This window comes from Patella vulgata, chromosome 3 (assembly GCF_932274485.2).
Source record: "Patella vulgata chromosome 3, xgPatVulg1.2, whole genome shotgun sequence".
NCBI lineage: Eukaryota > Metazoa > Mollusca > Gastropoda > Patellidae > Patella > Patella vulgata.
Window position 1 is genome coordinate 61,510,178 of NC_065881.2, and position 27,908 is coordinate 61,538,085.

Here is a 27,908-nt window from a genome sequence, read left to right on the forward strand (position 1 = left end):
ACACCAGGAACACAAATCCAGAGAGTTCCAAGCAAAATGTTTGCACTAACTCGATTTAGGGCCAGATGAAAATTGTGATAATTTTTTAGTAAACAGAATTTAGGAAATCCATTAACGGTAATAGAGAGTTATCTCCCTTTCTGTCACAGTATTTCAGGTGTGTGTTGACTGCTGATGCTGTATGACGCACAAGACCATGTGTGAGCACACAAGCCCAATATTTATATCGTTAATGGGGTCACAGGGGACGGCAAGGGTTGGTGAGCGGGTGTTTACCCAGAAATTATGGGCGGAGCGCCTAGTCTGATGAGCAAGGAGATATGTTGACATTGGTTGAGCAATATGTCTATGAAGTAATGGAGACTGGACTGTCCGTAGTTTTGTAAATCACATTGAAACCACATGATTTTATCCACTAAAACATAAACCCACGCCCACATACCCTTTCAATTAGACCCTACATTATTTTTACTACAGGTAGCTGTAAACCTCTAGTTCAGATATTTAAGGCCGAATTACAAACATTTAAACTGAAACCGTATCTATGATTGTGTAATTTGCTAACAAATATAGATATAAGAAAAAAAGCTAATTATTTATTGAAGTAAAACAATTATTGAAAATTAAAATTACGCAGTTAAAAACATACTGGGTAAAAGCAAAACATAAAAAAAAAGTTCTTGGTTGACTATCGGGTGTACATGTGCGTTTTTATAGCTATGATTGGCGGATATTCATTCACACATGCTGACTTTTTTTTCTAATTCAAGCATACATGTATGTCTTTTTGAAAATAAGTTATACATTTACAATACAAGAACACTGAATTCTAAACTTTGAAACATCAGTGTTGTCTAAAAAGGTGTTCATTAACAAGTCAAACACATTACATTGACAATCCGCCTACTGATACTCTCAAAATAGTTGGCTTTATATTTCGGCTTTATTAAAATTCATTTCAATAAGAATATCAACGATTTCTTTGAAAAATCAAAGCATCGGTATACAACATCCTACTGTTCTGCTCCGAACTGGGCTATTGAAGACGGGCATACGCCATACAGTGTGCTATGAGGGAAATTTTGCACGGGCAAAGGCACTACGGCCTACTGTTATCTCAAATTCCAACTGTCACAAGATCTTTTACGTTCACGCCAATGTGTACATGGGACCTTGGTTTTTCGATCCATCCAAAGGACTAGACAGCTGTCCTTGTCCAGAGCAGAGACAATGTTTGATGTTTAGCAAGTAGAATGATAATCGCACCTTCGGCTGGTGCATCATTGCATAGCCGATGCATCAATGAATGCTAACATAGTACATACCCGAAGGTGTAGCTGGAGTAGATGGTGTAGCTGGAGTAGATGGTGTAGCTGGTGTGGCTGGTGTAGCTGGTGTACCTGGAGTAGTAGGTGTTGTGGGTAAAACAAGTGGAGGTGATTGAAAGACCGGGTTTGATGGAGGAGTTGGTGCAGGCCCTCTTACTACTGCAGCGTTTTTTGAAGCTCTATTTGGAGGTCTCTCCGGTCGATCTGGTTTGTTAACCGATCCATTTGAGCTTTCTGAAATTAAGATCATTTAGTACACTGTAAACGTTAAAAAACCCAAGACTACTCCCACTCCAATTCTCAATTGTGTGATACTGATGAATCAACAAAGTGACTATTTATTTGTTTATACCAATTCTCTTACTAATCAAAGTTGTAAGGGGATTATAGTCCAAGATTCATTCTCAAACCTCTTTATAGTATTGGAGAAAAAAAAATTAACATGGAAGTCGTTAATAAGTTTAGACAGAATACCGTACATAAACTTTATTATGCATGTATATATACATGTACATGAATTTATAGAACTCATATGTAGAATATATATAAATAAAAAGTAATGATAATTACTTTTGTTATTTCTACCTCCAGATGCATTTCGTACAACAGGTCGGTTGCTCACATCCATACCATTTAAAATAATAGTTAGCTCCCCTGTTTTTCCTTTACCATCAACTTTCAGATCAGAAGTCTTCATACAATTATCAACTAGAAATAAAACAAACAAAAGTTAAGTATTAACAGCAATTGTGTCATTTTATTCCTTCTCTAATGTGCTTTAATTGTGTATGGTCTGAAAATTTATAATTGCCTGGAATATTGTGCCTTTAATTTCAAACACAGTTCATTATATCTATTCTTTTAGTTTTACAATTCAGTTTGAAATACATGTACTGTTCACTGATAATGTCAAATAATACTTATTACTATCAACTTAATTAATAATCAATGATCTTTTCCATAAGTAAAAATTAACTTACATTTGCCGCCATGTTTTTGCAGTAGTGGAGTGAGTTCTACCACAGTATTTCCAAGTAATGTGTCTGCACGTATACTATTCTGACTTAAAACTCGAAATTCTAATTTAGAGTTGGGATTAACTAGACTATTAAAATAGAAAATTCATAATGTAGGCCTACATGTACATAAAATCAAATTGCTTGTCTAAGCATCAAACTTAGTAGTCTCAGTCACCCAGAATCAACGTACAGAGGGTCTGGGAACGTTGTCAATTTTTGACGTAAAGTTCCATTGCCCATGTGTAACCAGGAGTTATTTTTTTTATGTGGCTGATTATCCAGTATTGTTGGCCAAGTCAAGCAAGCGTTGTGCTCCTTCCCGCAATAAATCTCATAATTCTTGCATTATTATAAACAAACATAAATCGTGACGACCAATTAGGATTAATTAAAAAAACATACATGTACATGTAGATATGGCCCATGAAGAGAGAAATTTTACAATAAAAAAAATTAAAAGTGTTGGATATTGAAATTGAACTGGTAATGCGATCAAATGGATTTTAGGAAATGGCATGCTTAATTTAATTTCATTGGCGTCGACACCTTATAGTTTTAGGGCTAGTTACCTCCCTTTGTTTATGTTAACGTAAAAGACCGGAAAATCTAACCAATGACCTATTATTCTCAAATGCTGACAATGCATCCAGACTAATATTCCTAGAATATTTTCTGGATGATAGAGACTACGAACTTAGTCAAAGTACTGATATAATGAATCCATACTCTGAGTTTTATCACTCTCACTAAACTGTAGAACCAAAGTTATCGTCTCCCAAAGCTTCAACCAATAAAATTGCTTATCTCTGTTCATCTTCGAACTCCATCAAGGCATTGACCTAATAAACACCTATACTAAGTTTGGACATTCTAGCTCAATTAGAAGAACAGTTATTGTGTCCGAAAAAGACAGAGAGAGAGAGAAATGGGGTTTAACGTCCACTCGACAGCTAAATACTGTATATAAGACGTGACCATCGTTTTTCAATTGTTGCACAAAGAAAGTAGGCTAGGGCATAGAATACCGTATTACCCTATGGGTAGGGTGAACTTGTTGGAATTAATAGTTTTTCTCGGATATATTTTCGCCGATGAAGAGCACACATCAATAAATGAAGCGAAAAGTTATCGAGAATCAAAGGAATGTGATAAGACAAGGTACTCTGGCCTAATCTGAACACAGCCTGCAGCGATTGTTCTTCTTCGCTAGAAATGGTAGAATGTTCCAAACCATCATCGTCACTGTTGTTGCTCGCATTTCTAATTGGCTCATACCGATAGAAAAGAACATTCGGGGCGAAATCAATGTCTGACAAGCTGTCTCTTTCTGCCAATGCCATATTGAAATATACATCGACTGCTACACGAGTGTCGCCTCTTACGTCATGTCACATGATTTAGCGTCAGCTCATTAATTGTCAGGTGTTTCCGTAATTGCGGAAATCCAAAAGTGTTTTTTAACGTTATTTGTAACTAAAACTTTTTTTTAAAAAAAAAAAAAAAATTCTGAAATGTGTTACACACAATGAACTAAGTAAATGATAAAATTAAACTTTTATTATAGCATTCTCCTTTAAAGGCAAGTAATATTTATCTGCTAATTATGTCTAGAGCTGTACATGTATATGGTACATCTCAATCCGGGTGTGTACATGCATAGGTTGCAATTGACCACCCTTGGTCTACATCAAAAGATCTACTTGTTAAAACAAGAGTATTACACAAAAACTATACAGCTCATAAATATTCTACTTACACTGTTAGATGTTCATCCCATTTAGGGTTAACAGATTTTTTCTGTACGTCTGTTTTACGTGGTGGTTGACCGTCAACACTAACTTCACAGTAAGAATCCGGTTTCGCAGAAAATAAACCTCCACCTGAGGAAAATTTTGCCGAAACAACTGAAAAGTAAATGACAGTACATTTTTGTGAAGTTTTGATTGCTTTTATTTTTTTGAATTCATAATTTAATTATAATCTGATAATGTTATCTACATGTAGTTGTCAAAAGGTTATTCTTTGGCAATTCATCTGTACATGTACCCAGATACATGTATTCTAAAGAGGTATGCTACATGTATGTACATGTATCTTACTTAACCTTTACTTTAAGAGCTAAATTAGCCAATTGACGACAGGCATGTTTCTTGCTTCAAATGTTATATAAATCATTATTTAGAATTTTATTAACACAACAAGCCCATATCAACTCTCTAGACTATCAGATGGCTTAGATATTGAGTTGATTATTAGACAATGCCCACCGTATCTGCATTAAAAAATGCAAGTATGGCCAACCATATTTCCAGTAATACATGACGTCACCCGTAGAGATTGCCAATAAAAGGAATGAAAATCAAGACTTTGTTTATTATCGCAGCCAATCTGATTAAAATACAGATCTATATTTTGTTTCATATTTTTTTTATACTTTCGGTTGTAGTGGGATATGGCGTCAGGGGTCATACAAGCGGCTTTTGACCTTATAACATCAGACATTTGATTAACCAACGAGCATTGATGTTACATGTACAACTTTTGCTTTGTCTTCACTGCGAATGTCTACCCACAGTTCCATGCGCCGCACGCCAAGAGCTCGCCACAACAGACCATTTCATTGGCGGGTTATATAACAACCAGGACACAGGTACATGTACCACTCTTCCAGATCCTAGTGTAGTGAAGGCAGGTAAAACAAGAGCATCGCTAACGCAGCAATATACGTCCACATTCCTGTTTTGTTTGATATGGTCCAGTTTGCATTGAGGGTCTGTGAAATAAAACTGGGTTGTAGGACTGCTATCAGTTTAACACTTCGTTCACATTAACAGAACACAATTTTATTTTAAAACAATCGATGTCTTTATTCTAAAAGCATGGCGTTTCGAATAGGTATGCAAAGTTTCAAAAGGATCTGTTAAGAATTGCGGTCTGTAGGCAAAACACAAGACACACAAACATTAGGCGTGGCTCTGTCCCAAGGGGTCGAGCATGCACCAAAAATAATAATAGAGGTCGGCCTTAGGATTAAGGAATAAGTATAAATAGTAGCCTTAGGCTATAAGGAATAAGTATAAAAAAGTTTTCAAGATGATCGATTAAGAAATGCGGTCTGCAAGTGACACACAGACATAAAAAAAGAAAATGGGCGTAGCTCTGCCCCTGGGGGTTGGGTATTCACCACAAATAATAGGGATGTTCCTTAGGACAGAAGGAATATGTATGCTAGGTTTCAAGGTGATACGATAAAAAAATGCGATCTGTAGATGACAAACAAATAAATAAATATAATGGATGGGCGTGGCTATGCCCCTGGCGGTCGGGCATGCACCAAAAACAATAGGGATCATCGTTAGGGTATAAGCAATTCATATGAAATTTTTTCAAGACGATTAAGAATTGTGGCCTGTAGGTGACACACAGACAGAAAAAGAAAAGAAAATGGGCGTGGCTCTGCCCCTGGGGGTAAAAAAAACAATAGGGATCATCGTTAGGGTATAAGCAATTCATATGAAAAAATTTCAAGACGATTAAGAATTGTGGCCTGTAGGCGACACACAGACATAAAAAAGAAAATAGCCGTGGCTTTGCCCCTGGGGGTTGGGCATGCACCCAAAACGATAGGGATGTTCCTTAGGGTACAAAGAATAAGTATGCAAAGTTTCAAGATGATACGTTAAGAAATGTGGCCTGTAGACGACAAACAAACAAATACAAAAAATGGGCGTGGCTCTGCCCCGGGGAGGCGAGCATGCACCAAAAACAATAGGGATCTTCCTTGGGGTATAAGGAATAAGTATACCAAGTTTGAAGAAAATCCAGTAAGAATTGCGCCCTGTAGGCGACACAAAGACACACGAAAAGAAAATGGGAAATGGGCGTGGCTCTGCCCCTGGGGGTTGGGCATGTACCCCAAACGATAGGGATGTTCCTTAGGGTACAAAGAATGTGTATGCAAGATTATAAGTTAAGAAATGTGGCCTGTAGACGACAAACAAACAAATACTAGAAATGGGCGTGGCTCTGCCCCTGGGGGTCGGGCATGCACCAAAAACAATAGGGATCTTCCTTGGGGTATAAGGAATAAGTATACCAAGTTTGAAGAAAATCCAGTAAGAATTGCGCCCTGTAGGCGACACAAAGACACACGAAAAGAAAATGGGCGTGGCTCTGCCCCTGGGGGTTGGGCATGCACCCCAAACGATAGGGATGTTCCTTAGGGTACAAAGAATGTGTATGCAAAGTTTCAAGATTATTAGTTAAGAAATGTGGCCTGTAGACGACAAACAAACAAATACTAGAAATGGGCGTGGCTCTGCCCCGGGGGGTCGGGCATGCACCAAAAACAATAGGGATCTTCCTTGGGGTATAAGGAATAAGTATACCAAGTTTGAAGAAAATCCATGAAGAATTGCGCCCTGTAGGCGAACCACAGACACACACACACACACACACACATACATACATACATACACACACACACACACACACACACACACACAGACAGGGGCGACGGCATAATACGTTCACATTATGAATGTGGACGTATAACAAAATGAAATAAGGTCTGTGTTTTAATCAGATTGTATATTACTACAAGCAATGAAGAATATGAACTGTGGATACAGTTTATGACTGCCAGTGCCAAAGATCAGCAATCCTCACATTCAGAGACAATTTGATTGAAATTTCCAATACATTCATACATGTATTTCATTATCTATTTTTGAACTATTATAATTATAGCAAGAATGGCCTGCTGTGTTTATAGATCTAGCATACTGTTTCTATATTATAAACATACATTATGCAAGAGCTAAATCTGTCTATTTTTGCAGGTCTTTCTTTAGGCCTGAAATGTTATACATGTATAAACTATTAATTAGACATTAATTAACTTATCCAAACCATAATCAACTCTCAATGTCATCTTAAGTGTCGGATTTTCACTGGATTTGAATCAAATCTGCTGCTCAACACTCATTGATGATTAAATTCAAGCAGCGGCTGCCAGGCAGAATACGCCCACATTTTCGAGAGATGGATAGAGAACAAGCTAACAAGAAAGTGATTTTTCCTACAATCAAGGGCCATAATTCAGGAAATTACAATTCGATATGCGCATATATCGAAAGGAACTGAGATCTTTGTGTTATAAACTTACATTTCAAGTTTCAACAAAATCGGATAAAAATTGTGACCCCTATAGGGTCCACAACCTTAATATACCATATTCTTACGCTATTTGGGAACGAATGACGGCCATTTTGTCTGTCAATTTTGGGCCGATTTTCACGAAATTCGAACTCAGTCATCCTTAGGGTGTAACGGTGATATAATAGAACGTTTTTTTTAAATCGGATAAAAATTCTGACTTCTATAGGGTCCACAAGCTAAAAACGTGATTTTTCGTACAATCAGGGGCCATAATTCAGGAAGTTACGGTCCGATATGCACGAATATCGAAAGGAACCGAGATCTTTGGGTTATAAACTTACATTTCAAGTTTCAACAAAATCGGATAAAAATTGTGACCCCTATAGGGTCCACAACCTTGATATACCATATTCTTACGCTTTTTGGGAACGAACGGCGGCCATTTTGTCTGTCAATTTTGGGCCGATTTTCACGAAATTCGAACTCAGTCATCCTTAGGGTGTAGCGGTGATATTATAGAACGGTTTCTTAAATCGGATAAAAATTATGACTTCTATAGGGTCCACAAGCTAAAAACGTGATTTTTCGTACAATCAGGGGCCATAATTCAGGAAGTTACTGTCCGATATGCGCAAATATCGAAAGGAACTGAGATCTTTGGGTTATAAACTTACATTTCAAGTTTCAACAAAATCGGATAAAAATTGTGACCTCTACATGTATAGGGTCCACAAGCTAAAAACGTGATTTTTCGTACAAACAGGGGCCATAATCCATGAAGTTTCGATCCGATACATGCCAATATCGAAAGCAGCCGAGATCTTTTGGGGATAAACCTATATTTCAAGTTTCGTCGAAATCGGATAAGAATTGTGACATGTAGAGAGTCCACAAACAATTGTGGACGGACGGACGTCCGGACGGACAGGGGCGACGGCATAATACGTCCACATGAAAATGTGGGCGTATAAAAATGGATAATCGAGACTATGTTTTTTACTGCACCGAGTTTAGTATTGATGATCAAGGCTAGGCTTAAAATTCAAAAGCTAATATCTGGGTTCAAATTGGAGCAATATGACAGAAATTTTCAAGATATTCTATTCACGTTATCTATTTTTTTAACTATCAACTCTTTATCTAATCTCCCATAATGCCTCTTTAAGTTTGGTTGCTGTTTGGGTTTATATCATGCAATGTAAATGGTGTTTTTCATATTTTAGAAAAGTAGATTCACTGTGACATGTGAGCTACATGTACATCAACATACACTACTACTAATATAACTAGTTCAATCAGTTGTTGGGTCAGTAATTTTGTTTTTAATAAATTAAAGACTTACTTGAGATTTGCAATTGGCACAGTTGTGAGGTACTTGATCCTGTAGCGCCTGCCGCCTCTCCCATTATGATCTCTGTTCAAACATAGTCAAATCTGTAACAAATTCAATGACATGCTGCTATAGATAACAATATTACAAATATATACTATTGTGCATGCATGTACAAGCATAAATATATCAATTTAGTAAATGAAACAATAGTTATGAGCTTTATTACAAATGTACATGTACCTACGTTTATACACTATACGTACATGTACATGTACTGTACATGTACAGATTTATCTAAATGGCCAGACCTACTTGATTTGGGTAAAAATTAAACTAGATTTTACACAATCATTGTAGAAATTGTTATACATATGGAAATATAATTGATTTTTTGATCCACTGTTCATAAAGGAAACAAAAATGAAACAAGCCAATTAAATCAGAAAGAGTTTTAAATCCCATCTTAAATTGAAATATCCCATCAGATCAACTCAATTCAATACTTTATTTTAACCTCAATCAAGAGTTTTAACTCCTGCTTTAAATCACATACATGTATGCTAATTCGTAGGCATTTTGTCAATTCTGTCAATTACATGTATCAAAAATTGTAGACTACTTTATCACTACATGTACATCCTCACTATTAGTACGTACATGTACTTAAACTCTAATGGTGGTTCATGTGAACAGTAAATGCTTTTAATGAGAAAAAAATAGAAGGAAATAGAGAATGTAAATATGTAAACCATATGTAAAAGATAAAAATATACAACATATAAAGACAACATACATAGCAGGTCATCCAATGTCATATAGTTTAAATTTTATGTAAAACATTATCATAAAATAATCTAACAATAGAAACTACATGTAGGCCACTAAATAACTTTGCATTTCCTGTATTGAAATCACTTAATATAGGCTTGCAGCTTACTACATGTATGAATTAAGGGAGAACTTAATAGGCCTACATGATAAAATATCTGATGGAAAACTGACAAATTTTTGGTTTTGGTCTACATGTAGAATCAGGTGAATTACAAAATAAAATATTGTGCATTTATAAGTTTAAAAAATATTGTGATACAAGTATTTACTTTGTAAGGTAAACTTTGTGTAGTAAACCTAATCAAAGAAATTGTATAATGCTTCAAATTCAACAGGATATATAGCAAGCCATATTTAAATGAACAACATCGATCAACCACCCAATTTCATGTTTCCCAAACCAAACTACATGTACAAGTGAAGGCAAGAGTAATAAGAGTCGACGTTCAATAAGTCACATCCCAAGTTTAACCAACCATCGCAGAACAAGATTTGTCAGATCATGAACAAAACATTGAAAATACATGTACTTCTTTTAAAACCTGTTGATTTTATTTTTACCATACTGGCGATAAATCAAGGTATTGACAATATTTTCAGTATTTCGATATTTTTTTAATTGTTTGATATTACTAACTATATTGATTTTCATATCATGACATGTAGTCATACCCTATTCCTATTTGGAGTGCAATAAATTTAAGATAAAAACATTAATTTATGACAGATTATCAACCAGATATATTCAGTGAATATAACTAGTTAAACATACATTATGCAAGAGCTAAATCTGATTATTGCAAGTCTTTATTTAGGCTTCAGATGTCATAGGAATTATAAATTAGATCTTTAATTACACAACAAGCACAAAATCAACTCTGTAGACCCAGTAATGGCTTGGATTCAGCTTGGATTTAAACGGGATTTCGTTGACTGATTTAATTTTAAATGGCGTCGTGATTGGAGATTAACCGTTACGTTGACGTCATACTCCCGGATCGAGGCTAAATGATAGAGTGTACGAAGCGAGGCCGCTGTTGAGCGATGCCTTAACAAATGACATCTAAACTATTTAAAGTCCAATAAACTAAACACAGATAATGACAAATTATACAAATCCTGAAGACCGTGTGATAACTAATACAGACAGACAGTTCTTCTGTCTTAATAATATCAATAAAATTATTTTTATTTCCCCAATAGGCACAACGCCACTGGTAGATACTATAGATTTATTGTAATTGTATTATAATATCATGTCCTATATTCAATTGATGTAATGCATGCCCAAAATACAAGTAAGAATGAAAATTTACCCTCTCACTCATTTTGTCCAATTGTTATAAAAATCCAAAAAAGTAAAACACAAATTCGGATATGATGACAGCAGACAAGACAGCAGAGATTATGTAGGTGGAGTTAACGCCTGTCAATAAAACAATCGGCCATACTAAGAATCGGTGAAGATGGAATTCAATCCCATTTCTAGTCAAAAATTACACTGGTGATAACTATGTTCAGAATAAAGTAATTTGATTGAAATTTTCAATATATTCTTCTTTCATCATCTATTTTTGAACTGTTATAGCAAAAATGGCTAACTCCTAATAAAAATCTCCATTAATGTATCTTTAATTGTGTTAGTAAAATATTCCTAGAAACCTTTATCCTAGCCTTCTTTTCTTGAACTATCTGTAAAAGCCCTGTGATAATTTTTTAAAATACATTGTACATGACAATACATTCTTTTTTCTACATGTACTACACCTGGATAACCATGTTTACCCTTCTGAACTCATGGTGGGAAGTGAATTAGATGGGTCCAGAAATACATGTACGTATGTTTCATACAATAAAATTAGTAAAAGCAACTAGTTTTCTCTACTGTAATTGAAAACTATTCAATATCATTAGGTTAGTCAACTCAGTAACAGTACTTTACATGTATCTGTTTCTTGGCAAGATAAAACTGTGAATAATGATAAAAATTAATTTACAATAAGATGTTGCAATTTTATGAAATCTATAGGGCTACTTATCAGTTCAACAGGAGACTCATTCATTTTGAAATACGTCCTAATGACCATTAAAACTGGAATTATGTTAAAATCCACTGATACTGAAGAACTAATTCTCTTTTCATTTTGAACGCCTCGTTTCAAATGTCGAGTACACTATTGCATGGACACAAAGGCCTTAAAACAAAACAGTAAAAAAAATAATTATGTTCAGAACAGCCAAAACATTTTGGTCATAGCGGCCAAGCATTTGGTCATAATGGCCTAACATTTTGGCTAAAATTGCCAAAGAAGATTCAAAATGGCAGTAATTGTTTTTTGAGGCACGATCCCTCGCGTGCGCCTGCCACACACCTGAATGTCAACCGAGGGGAGGTCCCCCCCCCCCATAAATTCAAAATTGCTCTCCTTATTTGTAAATCATGGACATGTATTCTTTTTTTCAAAAGTGTGTGAAAGACTCACATTACAATAGCCACCATGCTGTCATTGTGAACATTTATTTGGTGTATTCCTAGTGTATAATGTGATCACACATGGTAATAAAATTCTGATGAATATGTTGCTAAAAGTAGATGGCGCCTACATGTATGCATCATATTTAACCAGTCATTGTTTTTTTACCAGACCTAGGGGAGGTTTTTCTCCCTCGACTTAAAATTGGAAGTCACTCTCCTTATTTGTAAATCATGGACATGTGTACTTTTTTATTTTCAAAAGAGTGTGAAAGCCTCACATTCCGATCGCCGAAATGCTGTCAGTGTGAACATTTATTTGGTGTATTCGATTAGTGCATAATGTGATCGCAGATGGTAATTAAATTATGAGGAATATGTTGCTAAAAATAGATGGCACCTACATGTATGCATCATTGGTTAATTTAACTGAAATGTAAAGTAGAACCCTTGTGAGATGTGAGAAATTACGAGAAATGGCACATGAAAATTTCCAATGAGAATAATTCTGGAAGAAATAGATTATATTTTGATGGAATTTTCAAGCATTGATGATTATATTTTGAATAGGGGTTATGTTTTTAAACAAATTTATACAAACTATATATAATTAGAAATGCCGACAAGTATTTCTATTGGAATACAGTATGTACATGTAGTTATAGACGATAGCAGAAGTTTGACTTGACCATACGCTTACGAGTACTATTATTTAGCAGATGATGTTTATTATGATTTATGTAACCAGGAATGACCCCTTACACGCAGTTATTGATCTTCAGAACCATTTACCATACATACAACTAATCACTCCTTAATATCAGATCACTCTCCTTAATTTCTAAATCACTCTTCTTTATCGAAACAGGGAGAGCTTTTTTAGGTGAAGCGATTTTTTCAATTTGTTCATTAAGGGGATCTTTTTTCGGCTCTCCTCTAAAATACAAAAAACAACGACTGAAACGTTTATGTAATATGTGTTTTTCATTATCAATCCAATGCTATTTACATAAATACATGTACTGTAGGAGTGACTACAAATACATGTACGTGTAGCTTGGGTGAAATGAAAAAGATATTGTTTAACTTTTAACTTTTAGAATTTCTCTCTCTCCTCTATCGACAACATTGGGTTTGCACACCCTTCAATTACTATTAAATCATCAGATAATCGTGTTGCTAACTATTTTTTGTATATGAGCTCATTGAAATGCGAAATATTGTTTTTCTCTTAACTGCGCAAATTCAATGTAATTTAAACCATTACATCTATGATTAAGATTTAAACAATGTATTTATATAACTGTATATATAAATAACCTAATTACATAAATATTTATTAAATAAATAGTGTTTGAAAAATAATAGACAAATTATAAAGGCTAGTGATATCATATTCATCTCACGAGTGGACTTGATAAACACTGATCATCGAAATGAAACTTAAAATAAATTCTAAATGTAAGTCAAAAAATTTTATGTCGTTTAAATATAACGTAATCAGTAAAAGCTTTAGTAGAGGGTGCAGTACTTAATTGGGGATTAACCAATCACTTGATTAACTAATACTCACTTCCATCCTTTCAAAAACAGTCTGGTCTTGGATGATGGAATAGGATGATTACCGATAGTTATTATTTTGATCTGGTTGAACCATACTCAAAATTGTTATTTTTATCAAATGAGAGTCAGTTTGTATCTATTTTTTTCTTTTTTAATGTTTTGTTAAATAAGCTTATATTATTTTTTCAATAAATAAATAATTTTTATCCGTCTTGAGACTGGGTAAAGTTTTGGCCGTTATGGCAACATCCCTAATATTTCCACCAATCAGGGGACATTTTCAGTGTGTGACAAAAATCTATCAGAGGCATGGAATAGATGTATTTACATGCCCACTTGAAGATAAGGTTGAATACTTTTCTTTAAAATCATAAGTTGAATCATATTCCAATGTCATGCAGCTATATATTGTCAGACACTGAGACAGGCAGAAAGTATCAACCTAAATCCTGGGGAGATACATGTATCTAGAATCTGATGCCTCATACGTCAATATAAGAATTGGGAAAAGTGTCATATTTTATACTTCCTAGAATTTAAGCAAAAAAAATTGTCAACTCATGTAGGACAAGTGAATGTTACAATGTATATCACTGATCACTTTAAATTGACAGTCACAGTGCCAAGGAAAGAAATGGTGGTTATAAAAAATGACCTAAACTAATAGATTAAGACCATAGAACTAAATAAACTGGCACCACACGATCTAGGTTTATTTAGTGAGTAGTAGTAGCCTTACGGGGTAGCCTATCTTTTATGTCAGATTCGGTATTCAGAATCATCTGATATGATTTATAAGGCCAAGGGAGACTGATTTTGTCACTTGAGAAAATTCACAACTCAACATTCCGTCGCTGTTTACTTTCGAGGCACAAACATATTAGCCCAACTAATGAATTTTCAATAAAGATTGGATCATGTTTTTCTTTGTTTCATTAAATTAATCTAAAATACTTACTAATCATAAGTTTATGACGTAAATTGTTTTGTTTATAGTCCCTACTTTTCGTCAGAAGGTTGGCCACCATTTATGATCACATGACCTATTACGTACAGTATCTCGATCACGTGAAATCTCGTTGGTATCAATATTAATAATGCTAAAAAATATAACCGAAGCATATAGAAATATACTTATATTTATGTTTAAATCATATTTAGTAATCTTTAGGTAGCATATTTGTTTAAGTCATTTTTTTTTTAAAATACTTCGGTCACATGATCTTAAAATGGCGACTGTAAAACACGTTGTTGTTGATTCGGCTGGATTTATTAAAAATGCCCCAATCAGAGTGAGTGCAATTAAGTATATATTGCATAATTGTCCTGAAAATGGTTTTCATCAACTATAGAACCTAATATTTTATCTTTAAAATTTACCAGTTTACATTAGGTTCTAATATGTAACAGGCATTGCCTGAGTAGAGCGAAGCTGATTATTGTAATATTCATATTGACGTCAAATAAAACCTTCATAATTAATTTTCTCAAGTGATACAAAAAATGTTAAATAATTTAGTTTTTCAAATTTGATTTTTATTTAGATCTAAATTTTATACATTAATTTTGTTTTTAAAAAAAAAAAAAAAGTGTGAGAATTATTTTCATTGACGTAAAAAATATGACGTCATTGATTAGACGCGTCATAGAAATAGTTCGATGAGGCGCGTAATCTCGCTTGGGCGAGATTTTATGTGTACAATTATTTTTGTTAGTTACGTCATAGATATTGTTACGTGATCTCGTTTGGTCGAGATTTGGTAAGTTGACATGCGCATTGCCTGTTTTGCCCAGTGTATCCGGTTCTGGTCTGAAATTTTTTTTTAATCAACAGTCTGTGGGTGACATTTTCAATTACGCTCCTGTGTTACCGGAAAAGAGCTTCGCTCAAGCACCGAGCTTCGCGCGGTCCTTTAGAGAGAGAGAGAGAGAGAAATAGGGTTTAACGTCCACTCGACACAAACTAGGTCATTTCGGGATTAACATATGGTTTTAATTTTATTTCAATAATTCGCTTGCGCGTAGGGTTCTTTAGCAGTGGGAGGAAACCGGAGGACCCGGAGAAAACCCACGAGGTTGGACAGGCGACCCTACTCCTTGTCACGTACAACGGTCCTTTAGATCTTCGCTCTATACATGTATTAGCATTAGCCATTACATGATTGATACATACATGTATGTAGTGATGTACTAGTTACTTTTAGTAACGTAAATTGTATCGGCTCTGCTCTCTACTACGTTTCTGTCAGCTCCTAATGACAACTAGTATGAAAATAAGGCTTTTCCCCTATCTCGGTTCTAAGGCAGTTTTGGAATCCTTACCGTCGATTTTTCACCGGATTCTTCTTTGGTCGCTAAAATGAACCATTTCTTGCCACATCCGACACAAATTTATGAAAATTCAACTCTATTTTCATGTAGAATTGTACGATACAAAAACATAAACAACTTTCATTTGAATTGGGCCGCCATTTTCAAACTAACGCTCAGCCAATAATCCAAACTTAGGAATGGAATTTTACCGTAAACGAAAATTCGTGCTGTACATGGTCACTAAAGTGTTTTTTATTGAACATACATGAATAATTATTACATTATATTGACCTTTATCAAATATTTTAAATATTCTATGTGTTATTCTCATGTACAGCGGAGCCAAAATATGAAGTGCGAAAAAAATTTTTGATCCAGTTTCGAAGTGGCCTCACTTTCCATTCATTGTTCCCAAGACAAAAGGGGCGTTAATTAGTGACAATTAATTAGGCTTAACTCCATTAATATAGGGCCTATCAAGCTCATTTTGGTGTCATTGTAAAGCTGTTGGACAGCCCTATCCAGAAATAACACAATTAAAGCCATACAGGATAGCTGAATTTTTTGTCATCGACCCTAATTGGTGCATGAATCATGTAAAATAATACATAATGCTTTTCAGCGCCATTTTTAACAAGGGACTCGAAGAACGAGGCTAACATATTCCACAAGTCATGTCAAACGGTGACCCTATATTCTTATCTGGCTTGTTCGTTCGTTCATTCCTGGAATTATGGCCCTTGATCACTTTGAAAAATCTTGTGGACGTTCTAGAGGCTAAAGTCAATATCCGATTGACTTTAAATTTATACACAGTGTTTAAAGTCATGAGATGAAGAAGCCTATTGATTTTCAACGATATCTGATAATTACTGCCAAAGTTATGGCCCTTGATCACTTTGTAATATCTTGTGGACCCTCTAGAGGCTGAAGTTAATATCCGATTGACTTTAGGTTGATAAACAGAGTTAAAGGTCTTGAGACGAACAAGTCTATTGATTTTCAATGAATTTTGATAACTTGAACAGCTAAATTCATGATATTAAATGTTTCGTATCCTAAACGTTAGCATGCATGGAGCAGAACTAAAAGCCAAACAATTTCTAATGATTTTCTGATAATTACTTAATGAGTTGTTAGTGTATTATAAATGTTTCATTACCGACAATAGAAAATATATGCGACAACTCTTGTTGACTGCTCGGACAACTTAGCTGCTGTGGGCGTATGTTTCGTTGCCTGGCAACCTACCTTATGATTTTGATGAAACTTAAAATATATGTTTACGTCCCAAAGATCTCAATCTCTTTCAACATAAATTGCGTATTTCAGACCATGTCTTTCTGGATTATGGCCTCTGATTGTACGAAAAATCGCTTTTGTTGTTAGCTTGTTCGCTATCCATCTCTTGCAGAATGTGGGGCGTATCTTGCCTGCAACCACCGATATATTCGCGTATATCGGACCATAATTTCCTGAATTATAGCTCCTGATTGTACGAAAAATCGTGTTTTTAACTTGTGGACCCCATAGAGGTCACAATTTTTATCCGATTTGAAAAACCGTTACAATATATCACCGTTACACCCTAAGCATGGTTGAGTTCCAATTTTGTAAAAATCGGACCAAAACTTACAGACAAAATGGCCGCCCCTCGTTCGAAAATAGTGAAAAAATATGGTATGTCAAGGTTGTGGACCCTATAGAGGTCACAATTTTTATCTGATTTTGTTGAAAATTGAAATGTAAGTTTAATAATCCAATGATCTTGGTTCCTTTCTAAATTCGCGCATATCGGACCGTAAAGTCCTGAATTATGGTTCCTGATTGTACGAAAAATCGCGTTTTTAGCTTGTGGACCCTATAGAGGTCATAATTTTTACCCGATTTGAAAAACCTTATGATTATATCACCGTTACACCCTAAGAACGGCTGAGTTCAAATTTCGTGAAAATCTGCCCAAAACTGACAGACAAAATGGCCGCCCTTCATTCTCAAATAGGGTAAAAAATATGGTATATCAAGGTTTGGTGATCCTCTAGAGGTCACAATTTCTATCCGATTGTGTTGAAACTTGAAATGTAAGTATATATCCCAAATATCTCGGTTGTTTTTGATATTCGCTCATATATGATTGTAACTTCCTGAATTATGGCCCCTGATTGTACGGAAAATCACGTTTTTAGCTTGAGGTCCCAGTGTATATCAGTGTTACACTGTAAGTTTGGTTGAGTTTGAATTTCGTGAAAATCGGACCAAAACTGCCGGACAAAATGACCGCGCCCCCCCCCCCCGTACACAATTAGCGTAAAAAATATGGTATATCAATGTTGTGGACCCTATAGAGGTCACAATTTTCTTCTGATTTTGATGAAACTTGAAATGTAAGTTTATAACCCAAAGATCTCGGTTCCTTTCGATATCCGCGCATATCGGATTGTAACTTCCTGAATTATGGCCCCTGATTGTACAAAATATCGCTTTTTGTTTAGCTTGTTCTCTATCCATCTCTTGCAAAATGTGGGCGTATCCTGCCTGGCATCCGCTGACTTTTTTTAAACTAACAGTTTTTGCTGGCTATAAGTGCCTGAACAGATATCTAAACCAATTTTGAACTGATTTTACTTTAGGAAATTGGAGAAAATATTTATACCCTACATTCGGTGGTAAATGAAATAAAAGATAAAACAACAAGAGATAGACTTCAAGTTTTACCATACACAATTAAATTTAAGGAACCATCTTCAGAAGCTATATTATTTGGTAGGTATACTTTTTATGTACATGTACATGTAAGTATTTATTTACTTTGATCCTGTGGGGGTATACGATCATCAAAGACTCATCATTGTTTACTGGTATTCAGATTTCAGTGTTCATTTACCTGCCAATGTCCTCTTAAACAGAATAAAGATGGTTAAATAGTTGAAATACTGTATGGGGATGGGTTACAGGGAGGGGGGGCGGGCAAAGAACACTGCCAAGATTAAGTAGTATTTGTTTTAGGGACTTCAATTTGTGGCGATTGATTATCCTAGTCCTATACTGAAAAATGCTTTTTGAGGAGACCAGGAGAAACACAATGAATCTCTGAATGTTTTTCTTATCACCATCTAATTTGAGAATTAACTCTTAAGAGAGCCAGAGCTTTGACGTCATAACGTCATAAATAGTGTTCAAATATAGATATGCATTTTAAAGTCATCTCATTAACAAACAACTGTAGATAGACCCTTCATGTAAATGAATGTAATGGTCTAGATTTAATGCCATTTTCATAAATATAAATTTTATACTAAAAACTATGGCAAATACTCTAATTTAGATATTTTATTCAGAATTCATGTATATGGTGATCTCTTTTTTTTGTTTGGCTGTTGTGAACTAAAAGCCTTTCATCATTATTTAGACTACAATCACAATCAAGTAATTTACTTCTATCACATTCTACACAAAACTATCAAAATCTACACCACCAATAAAATCTGTATCACTATCATTCAATAAGAATGGTAATCAGTTCAGTCATTAGGAGAATATTTTCGTATAGGCCTAGACATATCACCATTTTATGAAACATTATGATTTTTAACTGTCCAAATGCTAAACAATAAGTAAACAAATGAGTGAAAGTCGTCTGTTTATAAGAGAAGTACCGGTAAGTTACTTCAAGTAACTCTCATTACGCTAGGAACGTTGCATCCGGCTAACCGGTTTTGTCAACATTATAGGTGAAGAATGAAATGAGAAGGCTTTTCAAATTTTGTCTTCTATTTTATGCTGTAGGCATCACAGATCAGCCAGAAATTGTAAACATAACATATTATCTCTTAACTGTTCTCAAGTGACTGTCATCACAAACTTGTCTCTTGGGTCTGTTATATGTCCAGTGGCGGCGCCAAGGGGGGGGAATTTTTCCCCCCATAAATCTGGTCTGCCCTCTGTTTGCCCCCCCCCCCAATAATTTTAGAAAAAAAAAGTATTTGGTCAGATAGACTAGTGATCAGGCGACAGAAGGTATCTGATGAGCTCTATTTATCTCTACAATCGGTGCCTGAATACTGTCAGACAGTATTTCCGACAGTCTATTTTTAAAATTTTCTTGGGGAGGTCCGCCATTCCCCCCACAAGGACTCTCTACTTTGTTGAGGTTTGCAAGCCCGTTCGTTTGACATTTTGTAAACTAGTGATCAGGCGACGGACGGTATCTGGTCAGATCTATTTATCTCAACGATCGGTGCCTGACTGAATACTGTCAGACATTATTTCCGGCAGTCTATTTTTCCATATTTTCTGGGGGTGGTCCTCCATACCCTCCGTAAGGACTCCCTACTTTGGTGCTCGTGAGTGGGCTACGTCGAGGTTTGCAAGTCCGTTCGTTTGACACTTTATCTCAACGATCAGTGCCTGAAATACTGGCAGGCTGCATTTCCGGCAGCCTGTTTTTCAAAATTTCTGATGCATGTAGGAGGTAGACGGGCCCTCTGGGCATATGCCTGGACATGTAAATACGAGAAGTTGTACATGTGTATTTACTTAGTTCACACTTACATTTTCTTAATACAGTATATTTGGACATGTCATAGCATTAGCAATCCTGATTATATATTTCAGTAACTGAGTTTTCAAAGAAAACTGGTGATTACAAAAGTTTATCTGGTGTTGATATAAGATTAATAGCTTTAACTTATCAACTAGAAAAACAATATGTGGGAACAGACCACATCAAGAGAACACCTCCCCTACAGGTATAGTAAAGTAGTCTCAGCATGTCAGTTCACAATGTATATTCCTTTTCAATTTGTAAATAGTTATTAAATTATTTCAACATGTGTATCTGTAGTTATTGTATTTACTCCTGGACAGTTTTAATAATATTTTCCCAGGTACATATAGAAACCTTTTCTGCTGTTGAAAACTGAAAAGGCTTGATTTAAAAATAAACAACTCAAGTAGTTTATCTCCCTTTTATTATTAAAGTGGATTACATCCCTTGATCAATCGAATTCACAAAAAATCTGTTGAAAAATTATTTGTTTGGTGAAATTTACCTGCAAAAACTAAAAATGTTTCATAGCAGAATGATATCACATTGTTGGGGGGAAACATAGACCCATGTATCTGTAAAATTGTATTAATTTTTGTGAGTTATTTTGTCCCACGCCTTTCGTCTGTTTGTATGTCTTTCCATCCGTCCACCTTTTGGGACACAATAACTCTTCTTCTAATTGAGCTAGAATGTTCAAACTTGGTGTAGGTGGTTATTAGGTCAACGCATTGATAAGTGGAAACTATACACCAAGAGTGATCAAACTTGGTGTATAGTTTTCACTTGACAAAGTTTGATAATGAGCATTTTCTGCTCAGGGTAGCAAAGCGATAAGCAATTTGATTGGTCGAGACTTTGGAACACAATAACTCACCTTCTAATTGAGAAACAATGTTCACACTTGGTGTAGGTGTTTATTAGGTGAATGCCTTGATGGAGTTCGAAGATGAGAATTTTCTGCTAAGGGTAAGCAGAGATAAGCAATTTGATCGGTTGCTGCCTTGGGACACAATAACTTAAATTAAGTGAGAGTGATGAAACTTGGTGTATAGTTTCATCACATCAGTGCCTTGACTAAGTTCGATAATGAACATTTTCTGCTGATGGCAAGCAGAGCAATAAGCAATTTGATTTGTCGAGGCTTTGAAACACTATAACTCTCATTCTAATTGAGGTAGAATGTTCAAACTTGGTGTAGGCATTCATTAGGTGAATGCCTTGATGGTGGTCAATCGATAATGAGCATTGTCTGCTCACGGTAATTTGTTTGGTTGATGCTTTTGGGCAGGATAACTTTGTTATAATTAAGTGAGAGCATAGATTCATTATATCATTACCTTGTCTAAGTTTGATGAGAATTTTCTGCTTAGGCTAAGGAGCAATAAGCAATTTGATTGGTCAAGACTTTGGAACATAACAACCCTGCTTTTAATTACGGTAGAATGTTTAATGTTGATGTTGATTAGGTGATTATCTTGACTGTGTTCAATGATTAACATTTCACGCTAAAACTAAGCAAAGCTAAGCAATTTCTTTGACTTTGACCTCCTATCTGATAGAGAGATAGAGAGTGATGAAACTTAGTGTATAGTTGATAATCACTTTGATTGCTCGATACTTTTGAAAAAGATAAACCTACAATTAATTACATGTAATATGCGTCATCTATTTATTTCGGGATTTCGGCGGGGGGACATCAGCTTCAATGTTGGCTTGTTGCAATTATATGATCCAAAATAATTTTTTGACACTGTTGTAAAATTTGTTTCCATAGTAGCAGTTCTTGTCACCCAATTCTTTAGCTCAATTTTAGGTGTTTGATTGTGAATAAATTACAATTTGATTGCTTTTTCAGGCAGAATGGAATATGACAAAGTATAATTTGGAGAAACCTACAGACATTGCTGGGTTTTATCTAAAATCAGAGGTTTGTTTTGCTCTCTTTTAAGAATCATTGTTCAGAAATCATGTTATGTTTTGTAATCATGCTAACCTCTTCTCAGCTGTTACATACATACAGTAACTCTATATACGATCGTACAAGTGTTCAGTATAAACATTCAGGAGTTTTTAAACTTGGTGCTTTCTTTGTCAGGAGTAGCATCTATCACTCTTTTACACCCACTTGGTTCGTTGTCCACAACTACATTTATCATCTGATCTTTTAAAAATATATATACATATTTGCTGCTTGCATTAGTTAGGTGAAGAAGCCTTATGAATTTCAGCAGTCTCTAATAACCTCAGAAGGCTTATGAATTTCAGCAGTCTCTATTAACCTCAGAGTTATTGCCCTAGATCACTTTGTAGAATCTCGTGAGCGCTTAAAGTGAACACCTGATATGTATGAAATTTATATGCATTATTCAAATTAGTGAAACGAAGAAGCTGATTACTACATTTCAACAATTTCTGTATATTGAAAGTTGAAGACAAGTAGGCAAAAATGTCCATATCCAGGTAAAATGTGTTGATAAAACATTAAGCCCCATTCTTTTTTTTACATTAAAGTGATTGATCATGTTTATGTATGAATCCACAAAAAGTTGTGAATAGTTTCCACGAATAGTGCTTTGTTGTCAAAGTTTTAAAATGATCTCTATAGTACGTGTAGTTATTATAATCTTATAAAGTCTTATATTAAAGTAATTCTTATATTTATTTATTTTTTAAAAAACAAAAGGACAGTAAGGCAAGATCACGTAATTCTTCAGAGTGTTCAAAAGTGGATGTTATTGAAAGTAATCCCACAGAAAAAGTGTTACCAGTCATCTCAGAAACAGGCGACAGCCCAGAAAATAATGTGAAAAATAATGAACCCGAATCTCAAATAAACAATACAACAGAAAATATTTCATCTGATCAGAACTCGGTTTTTCCGACTCAGTATAAATCTAAAGGAGAAGGAGATGTGTTAAGAGCAGATGATATAGAAGAGGGTGAAGAATCAGATGAAGAAGACGAGAGTGATGATGATGATGATGATGATGGTGGATGGATTACTCCCAGTAATATTAAAGAAATTCGTGAGAAGATGGGTGATGTTAATACAGAGAAGGCTAATGTACCAGTTGGGTGTATAACAACAGATTTTGCCATGCAGGTAGATATTTGATAGTGTTAGAAATTAAGAGGGAGGTGGGGGGGGATACTGTATGTTATTGGTTAACGACATAACTATGATTGTGATTATAATTTAGAAAGAAGTTCTGCTCCCTCTGCACAACCTTGGACAATGGAGTAAATTGGGCAATTTATGGAGCAATAGTCTTTATTTACGTTCTGTGGAACCAGTGTACACTTATTATTAAATCAAGTATGCCAAAGCTTTCAATTTTAGACTAAAAGTGTTTCTTTGTGTTCAAATGACTAGTCCCAAACAATCATTTTTGTGATCTGTTATTTAAGGCAGTTGGTTGCATGTTATTTTTCAGAATGTTTTGATACAGATGGGTTTAAATGTGATATCAATTGATGGAATGATTATTAAAAAAACCAAGAACTATGTATTACGATGCTTTGCCTGTATGAAGTAAGTAAAAGTTCATGAATTAACAGTATCGCACATACTGGTATATTATTAAACACATAACAAGATATTCCTTTTGGTCATATGTTATGTGGGGATCACGTTGCTAAGTGGGTAAGACGCTGGCTTGCTAGCCTGGAGGTCGGGTGTTCGATCCCTGCATTGGCCGAGAAAGTTCATCCAGATTTTCTGCAACTTCATGGATTATGGCCCCTGATTTCACAAAAAAAATCACGTTTATAGCTTGTTGTCCCTCTAGATTTCACATATTTTATCTTATTTAAAAAATCGTTCAAATGTATCACCGTTACACCATGACAATATTTGAGTTCAAATAACCTGAAAATCGGAACGCAAATAGTCTAAAAGTATGAAATGCTAAGGTTGTAGACCCTCTAAAAATCACAATTTTTGTTTGATCTTGATGTATGTTTATATCACTCATATCGGAACATAAATTCCTGGATTATGGCACCTGATTGTTCGGAAAATCATGTTTTTAGCTTTTGGACACTCTAGATGTCACAATTTGTATTCAATTTTAAAATCTGTTTAAATATAAATCTGACAGAAACACCACTTTTTGTTAATACTTTGTCTGTCAGAATGATCTATCATAGGGTTGTACCTATTTATATTGCTCCATGTCCAACCGCCAGGGGCAGAGCCACACCCAAGTTTTGTGTTTTTTTGTCTACAGACTGGAATTCAAAATGGATCATCTTGGAACTTGGCATATTTATTCCTGTAAGGATAACAACTATTTATTTTGGTACATGTTCTGATCCCCATGGGTGTGGTACCATTTTTTGTTAATTTTTGTCTGTAAATACTCTACAGGTTTCTATAATCAACAGATTTTGTTCAAATTTCTCTATTATGGCTCCTGATTTTACGAAAAATCGTGTTTTTTAGCTTGTGGATTCTCTAGAGGTCACAATTTTTATCCGATTTTAAAAAACATTTATATATCACCATTCCACCATAATGAAGGTTGAATTTGAATTTAGGAAAAATCGAAATGAAACTGTACAAAAAATCACTTTTGTTTTTAGCTTGTTCTCTATCCATCTCTTGCAAAATGTGGGCGTATCTTGCCTGGCAACCGCTGGTTGTATTCTCACATCGAATTGTAGCTGTGTATCACCGTAGCTCCCACCTCTCCCTCTTCCCTAATTTACAGACTATATTAGCATTTAACTTTTGTATATGTTTCCGTTTAATTACTTCTAGAGTTATGGCCCTTGTTTCTCTTTGCTTAACTTTGTAGAATCTTGTTAACGATAAAAGTTAGCATCAAATCCTTTTGTGCTTATGTCTTTTATTTGTTTTGGGATTTCTCAGTAAGCGTTGTCTTGCTAAATTTTGTATTCATTTTTGTTTTCAGAATAACAAAGATATTACATAAACAGTTCTGTCCACACTGTGGTAATAAAACATTAAAACGTTTGTCAATGACAGTAGAAGAAGATGGTTCTATTAAATATTTCTACTCGGCAAGGAAATTAAATTGCACAAAAGGAATGAATGTAAGAAATTACATTTATAAAGAACATTGTTAAAAATATCTCAATTCTTCATTAGAAAGAGATAAGAAAAGACAACTTATCTAGAAAAGACACCTTTAGAGTACTTGTGTCACAAGACTAAGACCTTTTGTACCAGACTAAAGATAGCAGGGGCTTATTAAGAATAGTTTGTCCATATTGTGTGTCTGGGCACAAGTTTTAGGACACATGAACATGGCTTTTAATTGAGGTAGAATGTTAAAACTTTGTGTAGATGGTCATAAGGTGAATGTCTTAATGATGATTGCCGAGAAAGTTCATCAGGATTTTCTGGCGTGGCTTCTCCATGTCAGTGGTGCAGGATGGAGGGCCTGACAAGCACAGCTGTCTGGTCGTTCAGATTGGACGAAAAACCAAGGTCCCATGTATACATTGGCATGCATGTAAAAGATCCCTTGACAGTTGGAATTCGATAAAGGAGTAGGCTGTAGCACTGCCGTCCAGGCAAAATTTCCCTGAGAGCACACTGCATCGTGTAAGCCCGTGTTCATTAGCCCAGTCGGAGCAGAACAGTGGGACATTAAACCCCATTTCATTTCATTTTACTTCTTAATGATGAGCATTTTATGCTTAGGCTAAGCAGACATAAGCAGTTTGATTTGTCAATACTTTGGGACACAGTAAATTTGATTCTTTTTGAGTGAGAGGATTGAAACTGTTCATTACATCTATGCTTTGACTAAGTTTGATAATGAGCATTATCTGCTAAGCTTAAGCAGAGTGATAAGTAATTCGATTGCTCGATGCTTTATGAAAAGATAAATGTGCAAGTAATTAATGAGTGTCATCTAGTAATTATGGAATTCTGACGTGTAACATTTAATACTTTGATCAGAATTTGATATGGATTTTTTAAAACTTACTCTGCTGGAGTACTTTGTGTGTTTAATGTTATTGTATAAGTTAAAGTCATCGCATATTTCACTAAAATTACATATTTCTAACGGCTTAATCCAGCTAATATGAACTAAGATTTATTATTTTGCATTTAATTAAGAAAACAAATCAAAATACCATCTCAAGATAATGTCCCAGTTTCAATCAGATTTAAAAAAGGCCTATCAATAATTCTCGGGGACATCACAACAGGCTTATTGCATAACGGGCAGCATAGATCAGTGAAATTTCAATTCCACATATGTCTTTGTGCATGTAAATAATGAACGGAATTGAACCATTTTTGACTGATACTCCTATCAGAGATTCATTTTTCACTATATTCTTGTTTGCAAATGATGCATCTTAGTTTTTAAATAAAAACTATTTAGAATACTAAAACTAGCACTGTAACATAATTTGTCCTTGCAGAAAAATTTGGGAATGCCAAGAACTGGTAGACATGCTAATAATCCTATCTTAGTAGAAGATCAACCTGTTTCACAGCAACACCCAACACGACGCTCACAGATCAAAGTTGATGCTTTAAATCCAGATTATGTAGCCGGTTCTTCACCATTTGCGATGAATGATGTCACAAGTAGAGCTGCACAGCTTGGTATCAATAATAAGCGTATGAGAGAATTTCATCAGAATGGAAAAAGAACTTTCATACGTAAAAAGTAAATTTACTGAATAAATTTTATAAAACAAAAGATTTGACTTTCGTTGGTTGTTTAATTAATCCCTTACCAGTAAAACTGGGGGAATTATAGATTTAGATCTCTGTCGCCTTATCCGTCCTTTTTTCCATCCTTTTTTTAATCTTTGAGATACAGGTATTTGATTGAAATTTAGTAGACTGCTGTAATTAGCAGATTTACAGATCAAGTTCATGTTTTGTGGGATCACTTTAATTTTGTACTCAAATTATGATCTTTCATAAAATTTGTTTGAACCAGTTGGGAACATATATCATTTCAGCCATAGTAATAAAGGCTACAGTTTGAACAGATTTTTTTTATACGCCCACATTTTCATGTCGACATATTATGCCATCGACCCTGTCCATCCAGACGTCCGTCCACAATTTGTTTGTGTATACTCTACATGTCACAATTTTTATCTAATTTTGACGATATTGGTATGTATCAGACCATAACTTCATGAATTATGGCCCCTGAAACTTGATATATAGAGCGGGAGCCCAAGGTGTCAACCTAAAAGACATTTTTAGTAGTGGGGTACCCCTGACAGAGCTATGTAATTGCCAGACATTTGTAGTGGTGGAGTATCCCTGGAGTTTCCAGACCACAGCCAAGCTAGATTAGCTGAAATCTGTACCACCTAAAACTGCGTTGAAGTT

General features: G+C 35.0%; 2 protein-coding genes across 5 annotated transcripts in view; one reads left to right on the plus strand and one right to left on the minus strand.

The window, feature by feature from the left end:
• LOC126814205 (NEDD4-like E3 ubiquitin-protein ligase WWP1) overlaps positions 1-14,755 on the minus strand; it is a 30,189-nt gene extending 15,434 nt beyond the window's left edge. Inside the window, exons 1-6 of one of the 3 annotated variants that reach the window (XM_050539206.2) lie at positions 14,666-14,755; positions 8,850-8,941; positions 4,104-4,251; positions 2,309-2,433; positions 1,914-2,036; positions 1,326-1,562 (exon numbers count right to left, since the gene is read on the minus strand). In XM_050539206.2, coding sequence (XP_050395163.1) covers positions 1,326-1,562; positions 1,914-2,036; positions 2,309-2,433; positions 4,104-4,251; positions 8,850-8,913 — 697 coding nt within the window. In that variant the 5' untranslated portion in view covers positions 8,914-8,941; positions 14,666-14,755. Of the gene's footprint in view, positions 1-1,325; positions 1,563-1,898; positions 2,037-2,308; positions 2,434-4,103; positions 4,252-8,849; positions 8,942-9,393; positions 9,473-14,665 lie in introns of those variants that run through there. The other 2 variants (XM_050539203.2, XM_050539205.2) reach the window with 2 other exon arrangements.
• LOC126814206 (RNA-binding protein NOB1) lies at positions 9,925-27,258 on the plus strand. Of its 2 annotated transcripts, XM_050539208.2 has the most exons (9): positions 9,925-10,252; positions 11,430-11,505; positions 18,651-18,783; positions 20,635-20,768; positions 22,425-22,496; positions 23,253-23,672; positions 24,004-24,101; positions 25,486-25,627; positions 26,975-27,258. In XM_050539208.2, the coding sequence occupies exons 2-9, from the start codon at positions 11,488-11,490 to the stop codon at positions 27,227-27,229; spliced, it is 1,272 nt and encodes a 423-aa protein (XP_050395165.2). In that variant the 5' UTR covers positions 9,925-10,252; positions 11,430-11,487; the 3' UTR covers positions 27,230-27,258. The 2 variants fall into 2 exon arrangements, with proteins under 2 accessions (XP_050395165.2, XP_050395164.2); XM_050539207.2 differs by lacking the exons at positions 9,925-10,252; positions 11,430-11,505 and adding an exon at positions 14,915-14,999.
• The last annotated feature ends 650 nt before the right edge of the window (positions 27,259-27,908 follow it).

Bases quoted from the DNA above. Each gene is read 5' to 3' on its own strand.
- LOC126814206 (XM_050539207.2), top strand. From the start codon at position 14,937: ATGGCGACTGTAAAACACGTTGTTGTTGATTCGGCTGGATTTATTAAA. The intron at 15,000-18,650 runs GTGAGTGCAATT...ATTTTACTTTAG, and splicing joins TTAAAAATGCCCCAATCAGA to GAAATTGGAGAAAATATTTA. The intron at 25,628-26,974 runs GTAAGAAATTAC...TTGTCCTTGCAG, and splicing joins ATTGCACAAAAGGAATGAAT to AAAAATTTGGGAATGCCAAG.